General features: G+C 39.9%; 1 protein-coding gene across 1 annotated transcript; it reads left to right on the top strand.

Moving 5' to 3' along the window:
- Window positions 1-9,151: 9,151 nt before the first annotated feature.
- Window positions 9,152-10,166, top strand: LOC118571157 (olfactory receptor 6C2-like). The gene has a single exon (XM_036170080.1). The coding sequence runs from the start codon at window positions 9,181-9,183 to the stop codon at window positions 10,117-10,119; it is 939 nt and encodes a 312-aa protein (XP_036025973.1). The 5' UTR covers window positions 9,152-9,180; the 3' UTR covers window positions 10,120-10,166.
- The last annotated feature ends 9,280 nt before the right edge of the window (window positions 10,167-19,446 follow it).

Raw genomic sequence — 19,446 nt, 5'->3', positions numbered from 1 at the left:
GAGAGACAGCTGGAATTAGGGGGCAGTTGGGAGAGGGATGTGGAAACCTAGTGCAGTAGAAACTTCCTAGAATCTATGAGGGTGACTCTAGTAATGGAGGATATGGAGTCAGAACTAGCCATCTTTTGTAGCCATGCCAGGCTTCCAGTGGTGGGACTCAGTTGTATTCAGTTGAGCTGTAAGCTGAGGGCGTCCCATGGAAATCCCTAAACAGAGGGTTGATTTCTACAAACTGACAGCAGGGCCCCATTGCCGAGGACATCGATACAAGTCACTGGACACAGAGAGGATGAGCTGGTATCTGCATGGAGTCTTCACCCCAACATTCTGGTCTCTTTGGCACGGAAGATACTCTGCAAGCTATGGAAAGAGAAACCTGAACACCAACTCAGCCACAAAGCCTCCACCTACACTCTGTCCTGCCTGCAAAAAGTACTGAGGCAATGGTGTCTCAGAACTTGTGGGTATGCCCAACCAATGTCTGGTTTAACTCGAGACCCCCACTACAAGAGGGGAGCATGGCAGCATACAGACAGACATGGTGCTGGAGGAATAGCTGAGAGTCCTACATCTTGCAGGCAATGGGAAGTCAACTGGGACACTGGGAGGGATCCTGATCATAGGAAACCTCAAAGCCCACCCCCACAGTGACACACTTCCTCCAACAAGGCCATACCCACTCCAACAATGCCACACCTCCTAATAGTGCCACTCCCTATGAGATTATAGGGGTCAATTACATTCAAACTACCACAAAACTTATTGTCTTTCAGTAATAGAATACATTGCTCTATATTCTCCTAGCTTTTGTGGTTTCTGTTGGGAAATTTGCTTCTAATTTTGATGAGTTTGCCTTTATGTGTGACTTGTTTTTCTCTCTTTTTTTCCTCTTTTATTATTTATTACATTTGTGTTTTAATTTTACACATCAGCCAAGGGTTCCCCTGTCCTCCCCACTCCCACCACCCGCTCCCTCATTCCCCCTGCCCCTCCCCTCCTTTCCCATCTCCTCCAGGGCCAAGACTCCTCTGGGGATTCATTTAAACCTGGTGGATTCAGTACAGGCAGGTCCTGTCCCCTCCTTCCAGACTGAGCAAAGTGTCCCTGTGTAAGCCCAAGGTTCCAAACAGCCAGCTCATGCACTAAGGACAGGTCCGGGTCCCACTGCCTGGGTGCCTCCCAAACAGTTGAAGCTATTCAATTATCTCACTTATCCAGAGGGCCTACTCCACCTGGGGGCTCCACAGCCTTTGGTTGATAATTCATGTACTTCCATTCATTTGGCTATTTGTCCCTGTGCTTTTCCAATCTTGGGCTCAACTATTCACACTCTTACAGTCCCTCCTCTTTCTCGACAATTGGACACCTGGAGCTCCACCTGGGGCTTGGCCAAGGATCTCTGCATCCACTTCCATCAGTTATTGGATGAGAGTTACAGCACAACTGTTAGGGTGTTTGGCTATCTGATCACCAGACTAGGTCAGATCAGGCTTTCTCAAGACCATTGCCAGCAGTCTACAGAGGATGTATCATTGTGGATTTCTGGGGACCTCTCCAGCACTCTGCCTCTTCCTGTTCTCATATGGTCTTCATTTATCATGGTCTGTTATTCCTTGTTCTCCATTTCTGTTCTGGATCTGCTGGGATCTCCTGCTCCCCTAAGCTTTCTTTCCCTCAAACCTTGCCCTTCATTACTCCCACTGTTATCCAGGTTGTTCATGAGGATATCACCCATTTCTCTGTCATTGGGCGATCCCTGTGTCTTCCTAGGGTCCCGTTTTCTAGGTAGCCTCCCTGGAATTGCGTAGCAGTCTAGTCATCTTTGTTTTACATCTAGTATCCTACTATGAGTGAGTACATACCATGTTTGTCCTTCTGAGTCTGGGTTACCTCCCTCAGGATGATTTTTTCTAGATCCATCCATTTGCCTGCAAACCTCATGATGTCATTGTTTTTCTCTGCTGAGTAGTACTCCATTGTGTATATGTACCATATTTTCTTTATCCATTCTTCATTTGAAGGGCATCTAGGTTGTTTCGAGGTTCTGGCAATTACAAACAATGCTGATATGAACATAGCTGAGCAAATGCCCTTGTAGTATGATTGAGCATTCCTTGTGTATATGCTGGGTCTTGGGGGAGATGGATTCGAAATTTTCTAAGGAAGCACCATATTGATTTCCAAAGTGGCTGTACAAGCTTGCATTCCCACCAGCAGTGGAGGAGAGTTCCCCTTGCTCCACATCCTCTCCAGCATAAGCTGTCTTCTGTGTTTTTTGATCATACATGTGAAGGACCTATATGACAAGTACTTTAAGTCCCTGAAAAAAGAAATTGAAGAAGATGTCAGAAAATGGTAAGATCTCCTATGCTCATGGATAGGCAGGATTAACATAGTAAAAATGGCAATATTACCAAAAGCAATCTACAGATTCAACACAATCCCCATCAAATTACCAACACTATTCTTCACAGACCTGGAAAGAATAATACTCAGCTTCATATAGAAAATCAAAAAACCCAGGATAGCCAAAAGAATCCTGCACAATAAAACAACCTCTGGAGGCATCACAATCCCCGACCTCAAACTCTACTATAGAGCTACCATCATAAAAAACAGCTTGGTACTGGCATAAAAACCGACATGTGGACCAATGGAATCAAACTGAAGACCCTGACATTAACCTGCACACCTATGGACATATAATTATTGACAAAGAAGCCAAAAATGTACAATGGAAAAAAGAAAACATCTTCAACAAATGGTGCTGGCATAACTGGATGTCAATGTGTAGAAGACTGCAAATAGATCCATATCTGTCACCGTGCACAAAACTTAAGTCCAAGTGGATCAAAGACCTCAACATAAATCCAGTTACTCTGAACCTGATAGAAGAGAAAGTAGGAAGTCCTCTTGAACGCATTGGCACCAGAGATCACTTTCTAAATATAACACCAGTAGCACAGACACTGAGAGAAACAATCAATCAATGGGACCAGTTGAAACTGAAAAGCTTTTGTAGAGCAAAGGACAAGGTCAACAAGACAAAGCGACAGCCTACAGAATGGGAAAAGGTCTTCAGCAACCCCACATCTGACAGAGGGCTGATATCCAGAATATATAAAGAACTCAAGAAATTAGACATCAAAATGCCCAACAGTCCAATTAAGAAATGGGCTATAGAGAATTCTCAACAGAGGAAGTTCAAATGGCTGAAAGACATTTAAGGAATTGCTCAACATCCCTAATTATCCGGGAAATGCAAATCAAAACGACTCTGAGATACCACCTTACACCTGTCCGAATGGCTAAGATCAAAAACACAGAAGACAGCTTATGCTGGAGAGGATGTGGAGCAAGGGGAACTCTCCTCCACTGCTGGTTTTTCTCTCTTGTAGCTTTTTTTTTTTTTTTTTTGCTTATTATCTGTGTTTAGTGTTTTAACTATAATATGATAAGAAGTTCTTTTCTGACCTTGTCTGTTTGGTATCTAAATGTTTCCTGAACCTGTATGATTATCTCTTTACATTTAGAGATGTTTCTGCTATGACATTTTTTCAAGTACATTCTTTATGCCTTTAGCATGTTCTTCTCCTTCTATTCCCATGATTGATAATGTTGAACATATCATGGTGTCCTATAGAATTCATATGTTCCATTTATATTTTCTTACTATTATATCTTTTTTAACCCTGGTGGAACTTTTTAAGGTCTCCTAGGTACAAGATCATATTTTGACAGGCCCAGTCTTATGCAGGTCTGGTTCGTGTACCTTGGATGGGGTAAAATAGATATCCTATTTAGAGCTGAGAATTCAATAATCACTCAGTCTCAATTTTGATGGTTATGAGTCTCTGCATTAACTACTGTCCAATTCAAAAGGGCTAAGTGTAGCTACCACTGCCCTTTGAAGAAGCCTCTCCTTATAGCAAATGGAGACCATCACAGAAAACTGCAACAGGACACAATGCAAGGATAACAGATTGTAGGGAGCATGTCTCCAATGGATACATCCACATCACAGCTCTTGCATATTTGTAACATCAAGGAAGATGGAGCATAAAGAGTTTAAAAGTCAGAACAGAAGGATGTCAGCTGTCAAACAGTCTCTCATAAAAATGTCTGCATACACAAGATTGGAAAAAATGGCACTGTCAATGGACATGTTCATGTGGAAGGGGGAAATTTTCATGGGGCCCCACCCATAGAGAAAGAACTGTAGGCAGCTAATGACTTCTGGGAAGAAAATTAGCCTCTTCCAGGGATGAGCCCCCCTTATTGTTTGTCCAATGTAGAGTGATCGGCCCTTAAACCATAAACACAAAAAAAGAGACTCAGGAGTTTTATTTATACATATTTGTGCATATATATGCATACAGCTAGCTATACATACATAACAACTGTAGCTGGAAGTTTTTCTGTGTCCTGCCCAGCCATGCAGTCCCTCAGCTGCTTATAAAATAATCACTCAGAAACTTATATTAATTATAACTGCTCAGCCATTAGCTCAGGCTTATTATTGACTAGCTCTTACACTTAAATTAACTTATAAAATAATCACTCAGAAACTTATATTAGTTATAACAGCTTGGCCATTAGCTCAGACTTATTATTGACTAGCTCTTACACTTAAATTAACCCATAATTCTTATATTTTTAACCACTTGGTTTGGTACCTTTTCTCAGTTCATATCTTGCTTCCTCTGTGTCTGGCTGGCAACTCCTGACTCAGCCTTCTTCCCAGAATTTTCTTTATCTGCTTACACCACCTATACTTTCTGCCTGGCTACTGGCCAATCAGCGTTTTATTTATCAACCAATCAGAGCAACACACATTTACAGCGTACAGAAAGACATTTCCCCATCAAATAATAATCAAAGAAAAAGGCTATCAACTTGAAGGGGGACATGGGAGAGGTTCAAATGAGGGTAGCTGGGATGGACCAGAGGCAAGAAAGGAAAGGAGGAAATTATATAATTCCATTTCATTTAAAATCTTTTTTTTTTTAGCTGAGGATCGAACCCATGGCCTTGCACTTGCTAGGCGAGCACTCTACCACTGAGCTATCATTTAAAACCTTATTAAAATAATTTACAACTATAAAAATTTTTAATTAACAATAAACAAAAATGTAAAATGTAATGAAAGTACATGAGATTTTTTTCACTCACATCCATCGATATTTTTTTTCCTTGGTGGGGTAGGTTTTGAACTCTTTCCCTCTTTGTGATGTTTCATGTAGAGAACTGCATTGGTGCAGACAGACACCACTTGCAGTTCTGGCTCAAACCTGTGAAGAAGCAAATCTGGAGTGTGTATTGCTCCAGGGGAGTTTAGACCACCCTTGGGAGTGAGTTTCCCTCACACTTGCACTGAGTTGAGCTGTGCTAGTTCTATTTCCTCTTGGATCATCTGTCTGGTTCAGCAACTTGGTATAAGGAAGCAACAGGGTTGGATCTTTGCTGTAGTTTCCTCCTGACCTTATTAGAGAACTTTGAGGGCAAGGCTCTCAAAGCCCTCAGACTCACATTTCACTTCCCTCAGTCTTCCCTCCAAGTATATACAGCCATTGGTTCTGCCCAGCTTCAGGCTCTGCAGAGCCTCTCTCCATATGGTGTTCAACTGTGCAAGCTGTTGTGGGGGAGAGCCCTTCCTGTGCATTCCTGCCAACCTCACCCATCAGCCTTACAAGAGTTTGCCATCATCTCTGTCTAACGTACCAATCCCCTTTCTGTCTGTTTGTGAGGGTGTACAGGGCCATTGATCCAGTGGGCTCCAAACTCTGCTCTAGCTCTTCTCTCAGCGCTGGTACATGAACAGGGAAGAGAAAATCCATTGTCAGACAGTCCCTCCTGACCGTAACAGACTGTGTTCTGCTCCAAAGTCTTTAACTCCCAGGCATCCCCACCATTTATATATCCAGTCATCCAGCTAACTATTAAGGGAAGCATTTCCTGTAGTTTGCCTTACCTTGTTGGCAGCTGGGCACTATCCAAAGTTCCTCCCATCTGTTTTCTAAAAAAAAAAAAAAAAAATCATCTGGACTTGATAAATTCACTCACAACTATTGTTTCTTTCAGGAATAAAAATTTCTAAGTATCAATCACCCTACCTGTTTTTTTTTTTTTTTAACCAAGTCAAATGCGGTTTCTAAATGCCATTTTACCCAGAAGTCTTTCAGTGTTTTTTTAAGCAGTACTTATAAGCATGTTGATACAATTGTAGAACAAAGTCAAATTGTCACCAGTTCAGGTATTATGTATTTATTTACGTATTATGTCTAAGTCTATAGATTAGTGAGTGTATAATCAGATTCTTTGGCAGTCTTAATGGACATCATCTAATAATATATCCTTCTGTCTCCAAAGACACCATCTCCAAAGAAGCAGAACTCGGCATACTTTTTTAAACCTGAAATTAGGTCACTCAGAAGAGTCCTTAGTGAACGTATACCACCAGGGACTGTGTTTAATTAGCTAGTTGCATTTTTATTAACTAAGCAAATAGGAAGCTAGATGCAGGAAACGCTCACTGATCTAAGAGTAACAAACATAGTATGGAGATGATTGCCGACATCCCATAGCCTTCATATTATGCAGTTTGTTTCTTTGTTTTCACAGGAAGGAGGCTAAAATAGTACAATAGAGAAGTCCAAGAAACAGGATAAAGATGAATTCTACCGAGGTGCCTATGCAGCCTCAGGTAGTCATGAACTTGACAGAGGCAAACGTGACTATTCGTTGATATGAGAATCTTCATCTCAATTATCATTTTAAGACTTCAAATTTCAACAACCAATAAAATCTATGATTGACAGTCACAATGGTAAGCATAATCAATTTTCTTGTTTTTATTATATTTACTTTGTTTAACCTCAGTTTTCTTATACTCTGGAAGAAAAAAATTACCTCTTAAAATGGGAAATAAATATGTGATAATTTCTATATTTAAAGCATTCTTTTTATTTATAGAATATGGTTTCTTTGCATATATAAATATAATCTGGAGAGATTTTATGTGCAAGAATATGTTTGCACTTAAGTGTTAAACTCAGCTGGTGACACATGTCTGTAATCTCAGTACTAGGAAGGCTCAAAAGAAGAAATAAATAAATGCTAAAATTTGATGGCTGTTGAGAAATCTATTACCTATATTGAGAACCTCACATGAAAAAAATAAGATCTATGTGCATATAATTAGGTAAATACCTGGTCCCTCAAAGAACGACAAATTGGTGAACATTGAATTACCTCATTAGAAATCTCCATCCTCATTTCATTTTGAAAATAATAAACAAAAATTAGTTAGCTACATTGATAGCACTGACTAACAGCCAATGGCAACAATTCTGATCAAGCTTACTCCGTGTCATGATCTCTGTGTCACCTCTGAGACTAAAGGTAGATTTGGAAGAAGGAATTTTTGAGAACATCGAGGGGGGGGATGCAATTTCTATTTTGTGACCTATGAAGATAAACAGAGTAAAATGTTGGTCTCTTTTAAGAACCAAAGTATCCATTTGTGGTGAAGCTTGTCTGCAATCCCAATAGGAGGCTGGGACAGGAGGATTGGGGTTTGAAGTCACCCTGGATTACGTATCAAGATCCTGTCTAAAAACAATTTTAACTAAAAAAATCAAAAATATACTTAACCATCAGTTTAAATTCATATAAAATGTAGATAGACAAAGTTGATATGGAAATGCTTTGCATTAGAAGTCCAAATAAAAAGGAAAATATCTTTGTAGACATCTGATTGGAAAACATACAATAGATAAATACATTTAGAAGCATTTGTTAAACAACTAGTTGCATGTGGAGTTTTCTCAGTTGTGCCAAGTGGTATAGTGAAAAAAGGTCTACATCCCAAGGTTCTTGAATAAGTATCCTTCCTTGTGTATTAATAGTAGGAGGTAATGTTCCCACAGGATTGCAGAGATGGGGTTATCAACACCATATTTTAACACATAGGAACTGATGAAAATACTATATTTTCTTAAGTAAAGGAGGGTAAAGAAAACACCAATTTTGATAATTTTGTTAGTGGTCTAAAAAAATTCAAATTGACTCTCACACCCTCATAATTCGTAGAAGAGCCATTGTTTCCAACTGAGTATGTAAATGCTCATTGAAATTTAGTTAATACTGTTTATTTATGTGAATGTCACGAACTTTATTTTCTCCTAAGTCAGATGGTCATTTTCCTTATTCTTTTATTCAATGTTTATCTTAAGGTTAAGACTGGTCTATGTAGGGAAAGTGAATTAAAATGTGATATGCATGGGGTAGAGAATCATTACAGGCAGGACCTTTGAACTTTATCAGCATATTTTATGAAAGAATATATGTGTTCTCTGCATAATTATATCATGCTTTCAAGCCTTCTGTGTCATGTCCCTCCCTGAGTTGTTAAGTGATCACTAAGGGACAGGGAAACTCAATAAGGAGGCAGTATCAAGGGAACAACCAGGGAAGTGAGTGTGTGTGTGTGTGTGTGTGTGTGTGTGTGTGTGTGTGTGTGTGTGCATGTGGTATGTGTGTGCATGTGGTGTGTATGTGTGTGTGTGGTGTGTGTGTGCATGTGTGTGTGGTGTGTGTGTGTGCATGTGTGTGTGTGGTGTGTGTGTGCATGTGTGTGTGGTGTGTGTGTGCATGTGTGTGTGTGGTGTGTGTGTGTGTGTGCATGTGGTGTGTGTGTGCATGTGGTGTGTATGTGTGTGTATGTGATTGTGTGTGTATGTGTGTGTGTGTGGTGTATGTACATATAGCTGAGTTGATGTATGTGCATGCACTGTACATTCATGATTGCTAAGTCTGGAAGTCTTTGGGGTTAAAACACACACTGCAGTAGACAAAATTTAAACGTTTTAACTGTAGAGCTGGAACAGAGATCTGAAGTGATTATTCTGTGCACAATAATCCCAAGTTGACTCACTTGTCTTAGCACTTTACAAAGGAACACACACTTGGAAAATGCATCGCAAAATTCCAGGCAATTCTAATAACTCTTGAGCCAAAAGATATCAGTGCTTCCCATAAAATATCCACAGGAGTTAGAAGTTCTTATGCATTTAAAGAGTAATGGTTTTTAAAGCTATAATCTGGCAGATTTAAAACTGAATCTATAACAAAATGTCTCTGAATATTCTGTGCAGATCTAAGAGAAATCAGAAATCAGTAATGAGGAACAACACTATCACAACTTTCATCTTACTGGGACTGACAGATGACCAGCAACTGCAAGTTCTTATCTTTATCTTCCTCTTCTTTACCTACTTACTGAGCATAACTGGAAATCTGACCATCATCTCCCTCATCTTAGTGGATCCCCACCTTAAAACGGCCATGTACTATTTCCTTAAAAACTTTGCTTTCTTGGAGATTTCATTCACATCTGCAAGCATTCCCAGATACTTGTATAACATAGCAACAGGTGACAAAATTATTACCTATAATGCCTGTGTCGGCCAAGTATTTTTTACTGACCTCTTTGGCGTAACTGAATTTTTCCTTCTAGCTGCCATGTCCTACGACCGCTATGTGGCCATCTGCAGACCATTACACTATGTGACTATCATGAATACCACAGTCTGCAGAAGGCTTGTCTTTTGTTGTTGGGTAGCTGGCTTATTTATCTTAATTCCCCCACTTAGCCTTGGCCTAAACCTGGAGTTCTGTGATTCTAATATCATTGATCATTTTATCTGTGACGCTTCCCCTCTCCTAAAAATCTCTTGTTCAGACACTTGGTTCATGGAGCAGACAGTCCTCATCTGTGCTGTATTGACACTCATTATAACCCTGGTGTGTGTTGTTCTGTCCTACATTTATATCATCAAGACAGTTCTCAGATTTCCTTCTGCCCAACAAAGGAAAAAAGCCTTCTCCACCTGTTCTTCCCACATGATTGTGGTTTCCATCTCCTACGGCAGCTGCATCTTCATCTATATCAAGCCTTCAGCTAAGGAGGAGGTGGCCATTAACAAGGGTGTGACAGTTCTCACTACTTCCATTGCCCCTATGCTAAACCCCTTCATTTACACACTTAGGAACAGGCAGGTCAAGCAAGCCTTCTGTGACTCCATAAAAAGAATTGTAGTAATATTTTCTAAGAAATGAGACAGGCTGGAACCTAATAAACATGAGTGGTAAGCTTCCCAAACTTCTGGGTCAGGTTAATGTTTTTGGACACTTTTGCTCATTGTGGTCGACTGACATTCCAGCACCCACAAACCTCTTTGAAGATCACATCCTTCCAGGTGTGTTAATAGCTTTCAGAAATTATAACTCCTGTTTCACTTGAAAATTAAGAATACCCAAAAATAATAAAACAAAACAATAGAAAAATAATTGCCAAAAGATTTTTACATCTTCAGCAAAAAATAAAATAAAATAAGTCACAATTGTTTCTTCTAATCCAAAACTTTCAATTGATTTATTCACTAATTCATTTAATGGGTATTAGTATGTACTCTCTTTAAAGTAGGCACTATTTAGGCCCTAAAAGCAGAAGACACAAATGAAAAAAATCTATACCACCCCACATGTACTCTCAGAGATAGAAATGGGAACAAGCTAATGAGTGAATAACCAAAATGTTGCACATATGTAGCAGGGAATACTTTTGACCATACAATAGGATGAGAGTCTATCATTTGTAATATAGGTGCAATAGAGATAATTGTGCTAAAATAAATCAGGCACAGAGAGGCAAGTATCTCCCTCATGTGTGGATTATAGAAGGGCTGATCTAAGAGAAGTTGAGAATAGAATGGTATTCATCAGGACCAGAGGAGGAAGAGAATCCTGGGGAAAGTTTAACTAAATTACAGATAGGTAGAAGTCAGATGTTCCAGTGATTTATTGCATATACAATGACTGTACAGATAATGGTAGCCTACAATATAATTCAGAAAGCTTGAAAATGAATTTTAAATGATTTTATCATACAGAAATTATTAAAGTTTGAAGAAACTAAATTTGTATCCTGATTTGGCTGTTACATAGTGTGTTCTTGTATCAAGACATCATGTGATACCTCATGAATATTCTTGTTTTAACATATGTTTTAAAAATTAATATGTAATAAAGTAACTTTAAGAAGAAAAAGGCTTATGCTAAAAATAAACGTTTGCCATGAAAGAGAATAAGGAGAATAAGAAGCCTTTTGATTTCATTAAATCTATCAAAAATACCTATATTTTAAATCTATGAAAAATGCTCATATTCAAATTAACAACCAAAATCCTAAATGTTATGTTTTTTCAAAAACATTGAAGTTAAAAAGAATAAATTGAAAATACTTATTCTGAGAAAATTTTTGGTGTTTTGAGACAGGGTCTCTCTATATAGGCCTGACTGTCCTGGAGATGGCCTCAGTCTCACAGAGATCCACCTGTCTCTGCCTCCTGAGTGCTGTAAGTAAGAGAATACACCACCACATCCAGCTAATCTGAGACATTTTTTTAAATTTCAAACAATACTTCCATCTGTACATACATATGTTGAATTACACAAATGCCAGTAATATAAGCAAATGCATGCCAAAAAAGAAACAATAAGTAAAATAAAATGAATATATGGATGCTGAAAACTTAAGAAAATATCTTACAGGAGTATGCAAGGCTACAAACAATAATATTGCCTTTTTAATACATAATCAGCTATATATGGTTAAAAACACAAACTGTTCATCACAACTCATCCAAAAACAAAAATGAAGAAAAAAGAAAAAGGCATGCATATGACTCATTAAACCATTTCTCCACCCCAGTGTGCTCCAGGAATTTCCCATTGGCTTGTACACCTATGTAACATGTCCTTGTTTTCAATCTCACAGTTCTTAAACTACAGGTCACTACTGCAATGGACTACTAACCCTGAATGTAAACACTGCCAATATCTCATTCCTTTGAGTTTGAATAGTGCATGAACTATCCAATATCTTGAAAGTATGGCTTTTTCAAATATAAAAAAGTTCAAATATTCCTGAGTCATTATTTATAAAAGAAAATTAAGATAAATGCGTTCTACAAAGATGAATGTGTCAAAGGGTTTGAAATCAATGATGGATGTATTGTGTTTATTTTAATGTAAATGTTTTTTACATTGTTTACTACTCTAGGTGAAAACTTAGCTCAAATTATCATGTTTGCATGCATCTATTATTTTATGTGTCATTTTTATTGGTTTTAAAACATACATTTAAAGTAACAACATGATGCTTTTACATACTTAATGAAACAGGTACAACAGTCAAGTAATTTAAACTACCTGTAATCTGAAAAGAATCCCCTTTTTTCCTACCTACTAAACCACCTAGGATCTCATAAATGTTTCTGTATAAAATACAATAATATAAACCAAGCATGGTGGTACACGCCTGCAGTCCCAGCACTCTCAGAAGACTGAAGTAGCAAGATCAGGAGTTTGAGGTCACCCAGGCTACACAACAAGAACCTGTCTCAAAACTCTTTTTTTAAAAAAAAAAAATCATTATTGAGCATTCCTTGGGTATATGCCCAAGAGTGCTACAGCTGGGTCTTGGGGGAGATGGATTCCCAAATTTCTAAGGAAGCACCATATTGATTTCCAAAGTGGCTGTACAAGCTTGCATTCCCACCAACAGTGGAGGAGAGTTCCCCTTGTTCCACATCCTCTCCAGCATAAGCTGTCTTCTGTGTTTTTGTTCTTAGCCATTCTGACAGGTGTAAGGTGGTATTTCAGAGTCGTTTTGATTTGCATTTCCCAGATAATTAGGGATGTTGAGCAATTCCTTAAAAGTCTTTCAGCCATTTGAACTTCCTCTGTTGAGAATTCTCTGTTTAGTTCTATAGCCCATTTTGATGTCTAATTTCTTGAGTTCCTTATATATTCTGGATATCAGCCCTCTATCAGATGTGGGGTTGGTGAAGACCTTTTCCCATTCTGTAGGCTGTTGCTTTGTCTTGTTGACTGTGTCCTTTGCTCTACAAAAGCTTCTCAGTTTCAACTGGTCCCATTGATTGATTGTTTCTCTCAGTGTCTTTGCTACTGGTGTTATATTTAGAAAGTGATCTCCAGTGCTAATGTGTTCAAGAGTACTTCCTACTTTCTCTACTATCAGGTTCAGAGTAACTGGATTTATGTTGAGGTCTTTGATCCACTTGGACTTAAGTTTTGTGCATGGTGACAGATATGGATCTATTTGCAGCCTTCTACACATTGACATCCAGTTATGCCAGCACCATTTGTTGAAGATGTTTTATTTTTCCATTGCACATTTTTGGCTTCTTTGTCAATAATTATATGTTCATAGGTGTGCGGGTTAATGCCAGGGTCTTCAATTCAATTCCATTGGTCCACATGTCGGTTTAGGCATTTGCTCAGCTATGTTCATATCAGCATTGTTTGTAATAGCCAGAACCTGGAAACAACCTAGATGCCCTTCAACTGAAGAATGGATAAAGAAAATATGGTACATATACACAATGGAGTATTACTCAGCAGAGAAAAACAATGACATCATGAAGTTTGCAAGCAAATGGATGGATCTAGAAAAAATCATCCTGAGTGAGGTAACCCAGACTCAGAAGGACAAACATGGTATGTGCTCACTCATAGGATGAAACTAGATGTAAAACAAAGTGACTAGACTGCTATACAATTCCAGGGAGGCTACCTAGAAAATGGGACCCTAGGAAAGACACAGGGATCACTCAATGACAGAGAAATGGATGAGATCTACATGAACAACCTGGACGACAGTGGGAGAAATGAAGGGCAAGGTTTGAGGGAAGGGAGGCTTGGGGGAGCAGGAGATCCCAGCTGGATCAGGAACAGAAAGGGAGAACAAGGAATGGTAGACCATGATGGATGAGGACCACATGAGAACAGGAATAGGCAGAGCGCTGGAGAGGTCCCCTGAGGTCCACAGTGATGCATCCTCTGTCGACTGCTGGCAGTGGTCGAGAGAAAGCCTGATCTGACCTAGTCTGGTGATCAGATAGCCAAACACCCTGACAGTTGGGCTGGAACTCTCATCCAGTGACTGATGGAAGTGGATACAGAGATCCTCGGCCAGGCCCCAGGTGGAGCTCCAGGAGTCCAACTGTCTAGAAAGAAGAGGGTCTGCAAGAGCGTGAATTGTTGAATCCAAGACTGCAAAAAGCACAGGGACAAATAGCCAAACGAATGGAAGCACATGAATTATGAACCAAAGGCTGTGGAGCCCCCAGCTGGATCAGGCCCTCTGGATAAGTGAGACAGTTGAGTGGCTTGGACTGTTTGGGAGGTATCCAGGCTGTGGGACCTGTAACTGTCCTTAGTGCATGAGCTGGCTGTTTGGAACCTGGGGCTTACACAAGGACACTTTGCTCAGCCTGGAAGGAGGAGACTGGACCTGCCTGTACTGAATCCACCAAGTTCAAATGAATCCCCAGGGGAGTCTTGGCCCTGGAGGCGATGGGAATGGAGGGGAGGGGATGAGGGGAAGGTGGGGGTGGGGGCGGGAGGGGGGAGGACAGGGGAACCCATGGCTGATGTGTTAAATTAAAACACAAATATAATTTTAAAAAGGGGGAGAAAAAATAAGAAATAAAAAAATCATTATTATTAGCTGGGCCATGGTGGTGCACACCTTTAATCCCAGCACTTGGAAGACAGAGGCAGGCAGATCTGAGTTTGAGGCCAGCCTGGTCTACAGAGCAAGTTCCAGGACAGCCAGGGCTACACAGAGAAACCCTGTCTTTTTTTATTATTAAGAAATTTTCTATTCATTTTACATACCAACCACAGATCCCTTCTTGTCCTTCTTACATCACCCCAGTCTTTCCCCCCCTCACCCTTCCCCCATTCCCACCTCCTCCAAGTCAAGGTCTCCCATGGGGGGAGTCAGCAGAACCTGGTATATTCAGTTGAGGCAGGTCCAAGCCCCTCTGCACTGCACCAAGGCTGCACAAGGTTGTCACACCTTAGGCACTAGGCTTCAAAAAGCCCACTCATGCACCAAGGATGGATCCCAATCCCCCTGCCTGTGGGCCCTCCAAAACAGTTCAAGCTAAACAACTATCTCACATATCCAGAGGGCTAGTCTAGTCCCATGGGGGCTCTACAGCTATTGGTCCACAGTTCATGGGGAGAAACCCTATCTTTAAGAGAAAAAACATTATTAACTATAGTCTTTGTGGGGGAGAGTAGGACAGAACATTTGTTAATTTTTTTCCTGAAACCGTATTGCTTTTCCTTCTTTTTTTATTATATTTTTCCTTTATTGAAAATAGATTCTTGCCAGGCATTGGTGGCACACGCCTGTAATCCCAGCACTCGGGAGGCAGAGCCAGGCAGATCTCTGTGAGTTCGAGACCAGCCTGGTCTACCAAGTGAGTTCCAGGAAAGGCGCAAAGCTACACAGAGAAGCCCTGTCTCGAAAAACCAAAAAAAAGAAAGAGAGAGAGAGAGAGAGAGAGAGAGAGAGAGAGAGAGAAAAGAAAAGAAAAGAAAAGAAAAGAAAAGAAAATAGATTCTTTTCTCACATACTATATCACTATATCCTGATTACAGTTTCCCTTTCCCTCTATTCCTCAAAATTCTTCTCCCTCCAGATCCACTCCCTTTCAGTCTTTCATTGGAAAAGAACATGCTTGTAAGAGATAACAGCCAAATACGACAAAATAAAATATAATAAAACAAAGCAAAATCCATCATATAGAAGTTGGACAAGGCAACCCAAAAGAAGGAAGAGATCCCAAGAGCAGGCATAAGAATCAGAAATCCACTCATTCTCACACTCAGGAGTCCCATAAAAATACTAGCTAAAAGCTACAATATATATGCAGAGGACCTGGTACAAATTGACCCTGTGCTTGCTTCTTTAGGCTCTGTGAGTTCTTAGGAGCTTTACTCAGTTGATTTAGAAGGCCTTGTTCTCTCTGTGCATAATATCTGGCTGTGGGTCTCTATTATTTATTCTCATCTGCTGCAGAAGGAAGCTTCTCTGATGATGAGCATGGAAGACTAGGATTAAGAGTCACTTGATCTCTACTTTTCTTTATTTTTTTAAGACCAGTAATATTTGATTTTACCCTAGGACTCTGGACTATCCAGTCTCTAGTTCATGGTCATCCAAGCAGAGTCAGATATGGGTTCCATTTCATGAAGCAGGTCTTAAGTCAAATCAGACATTGGGTGGTCACTCCCACAATCTTTGTTCTATTGCCCTACCATATTTAGCAGACAGGAGAAGTCAAAGATTTTGTGGCTTGGTTGATGTTTGCATTTCTCTTTTGGTAGCCTGCAGAGTACCTTCCCACACCAAAGAGACTAGAATGTAGAGGTGAAAGCTACTTGTAGGCACCATCTCAACTTATCCATGTTCAATGGGTTGTGTGGGTGTTGTCCTCTGCGATCCCCACCCTCCACCCCACCCCCACTGTCAGTTTGTGGAGAGCAACCATGGTCTGGATATGACTCCCTTGGCCAACCACCCAAATGAATTCAACCTAGGCCTGCTACTGGAAGCTTCATTTGGTAACAAGGGATGGCCAGTTGAAACTCCATATACCCGTTTTTAGGAAGCCTCATTAGGATCACCTTCATATATTTTAGGAAAATTCCACTGCAGTAGGCTTCCATACTATCTCTCAAATGCGCTTCAGTTCCATCTGTCTCTTCCAGAATTCCCTCCCTCAACCTTATCTCCCCTCCCCATTGCCAACTGATCCTTCTGTTCCCATCTCCACTCACCCCCAATCCATAAAATATTCTGCTTCCTCCTCCCAGAGAGATTCATGTGTCCTCCACAGACCCCTTCCTTTATACCTAACCTCTCTGGGTCTATGGATTATAGCTTGGTTTTCATTGACTTAATGGCTAACATCCACATATAAACAAATACATACCATATTTGTCTTTCTGGGTCTTGGTTACCTCACTCAGGGTGATTTTTTTCTAGTCCCATCCATTTGCCTAAAAATTTCACAATGTCATTTTTTAACAGCTGAGTAATTTACACAATTACTCCACTATGTAAATATGCCACAATTTTCTTTACCCATTCTTCTGTTAGGAGACATCTACACTGTTTCCAGTTTCTGGCTATCATGAATAGAGCAAGAATGAAAATGGCTGAGCAAGGGTCCTTGTGATAGGATGGAGCTTCTTTGGGTATATGCCCAAGAATGGTATAGGGGGATCTTGAGCTAGAACAGTTCCCAACTTGCTGAGGAATTGTCATATTGATTTCTATAGTGGCTGTATAAGTTTGTACTCCCACCAGCAACAAGCTGTGTGGAGTTTTACACCTATAATTCCAGTACTCAGGAAGTTAAGATAAGAGGATCAGAAGTTCAGTGTTCTCTTCTGCCTCATAGCCAGTTGAAGGACAAACTGAGACACATGTGACCTTATCTCAAAAAACAGGCAGTCATAAATACAAAAGTAAGTGGGGGATATATGTTGAATAGTGGTGTAGCTGGATCATACATCATTTTGATCCAGGTTTTGAGGAACATCCACACTGATTTCCATAATGGCAGCACCAGTCTGCATTCCCACTATCAGTGAATAAGCATTCCATTTTCACCACATTCATGCCAGAATTTCATGAAGTAACCCAATCCCAGAAAGATGAACTATGTTTTCTTCCATTGTGGATGTTAGCCTTGAATCTCCAGATATGTATGTTTCTTTTGGAATAACCTAGAGATCAGGATATTAGTAAGGGGGATATCAAGAGAAAGGAGACATAATAAAGTGGTATGAAAGATTAAAGAAGGCGTAATGGTACAGGACAAGCTTAATGGAGAAGGAGAGGTAAGGGGAGGGTAGATAAGGGAATATATGGGGAAGAATAACTAATACTAAAGTCATTCAAAGAAAGTCATATGGAAACTTACTATTGTAGAACCTTCCTAAAATACACATGCATGCATGAGCGCGCGCGCGCGCGCGCACACACACACACACACACACACACATTTCCCTACAATGACACCACAGGATAACAAATAAAAAGCCCAGTGCCAAGAATGTGTTATCTCTTTGAGGGTTGTTGACAAGTGAGACCCTACAGATCCCCAAATATTACAGGCTATTGCTCATGTTCTTTGTTACCCTCAAAAATGTGATGGTGAGATCCTGTTGCTGAAGAAACCACACATTTGACTTATAATAGAAAAATCAAGCTGCTATACACATGGAAGCTTCCTCTCTGCTGGTTAGATTTCACAGTACAGGAATGAGCCATGCACTCTACTAGAGGAGAAACAGAATCACCAATCTTGTCAATCTATGAACTTGGCAAGCTACAACAATGGCCACCCTGTCAACACATGCCCACTGGCACAATGGTGGCACAAATGTCAAGGTAGTAACCAACTATTTTCTGATAGGATTAAGGCCCACAAGTCAAGCCTATACCTGCCACTGTTATCAGGACCAAAAACTCAGTAGGTAGACAAGTCATAGGCCATAATGCTTTATTCTGCTAAACTATTTTTCTGGCTGTAACTCTGTCATGGCCTGTTTTTTTTTTTTTTTTTTGGTGGTGAATAAGTACATAAAAATATATTTGGTAAGGAAGTATAGAGTCCAATGTGAAGCTTTACAACTTCAGGATGGCTACTCTGACTGCTTAGGTGTTCTTTGAGAGGTATAGGCTTTAGGTCTGGTAAATTTTGATGCACAACTTTCTTATTTGAAAGTTCTTTTTAATAAATAGGTAACAGAACATAGTGTTATACTGACTCTTAATGACTTCTTATGATGCTTGCAGATTAGTGCATCAGTTGATCCTCATTGCACATGGATGGAAATTAATACAGAGACCCACAACTTATCAAAGTGTACATGATAAGGGGCTATGGAATGCTCAGACCCAAACAGGACACCTGTATCATACCCCCATTTTCCCAAGGCTAGGGATCATTTTGGAGGTAGAGATGGAAAGATTGTAAGAGCCTTAGAGAGTAGATGACTACAAGGAAATGGTGTTTCTTGTTGTATGAATTCAAAGCAGCTGAAACAGCACAAGACTTAGGCAGGCTCAGGCAGAAAGAATTCCAACATGGAAAGTTAGTTTCCTTTAAGGGTTCAGCCCATAGTGGGTTTACCATCCTCCAATGAAGGCCACATATCCAAGAGTATACAGCCCAAATTGTATTTGATGGGTTTAAAAAAAAAAAAAGACACAGAGTTGGATGGGTATGGAAGGGGAAGGACAAGGAGTGAATACAATTGAAATACATTGTACAAAATTCTCAAAGAACTGATAAAAATGAGACAAACTAAGAGCAGTTTCAAAAACAAATGGATGTTAAAAAGTACATAGTATGCATTATAATGCATCTCCTTGCTCTGTTTTGATAATGGCTTATGCAATTAAGTGAAAAGGGAAGTCAGAACTGTAAATAGTGCATGTAATATTTCTACTTTTTAAATTTTCACAGCCATTTACTTCAAAATATTCAA

This window comes from Onychomys torridus, chromosome 20 (genome assembly GCF_903995425.1).
Source record: "Onychomys torridus chromosome 20, mOncTor1.1, whole genome shotgun sequence".
Lineage (NCBI taxonomy): Eukaryota > Metazoa > Chordata > Mammalia > Rodentia > Cricetidae > Onychomys > Onychomys torridus.
This window is presented reverse-complemented; position numbering and strand designations above follow the sequence as displayed.

Bases quoted from the DNA above. Each gene is read 5' to 3' on its own strand.
- LOC118571157 (XM_036170080.1), top strand. From the start codon at position 9,181: ATGAGGAACAACACTATCACAACTTTCATCTTACTGGGACTGACAGAT.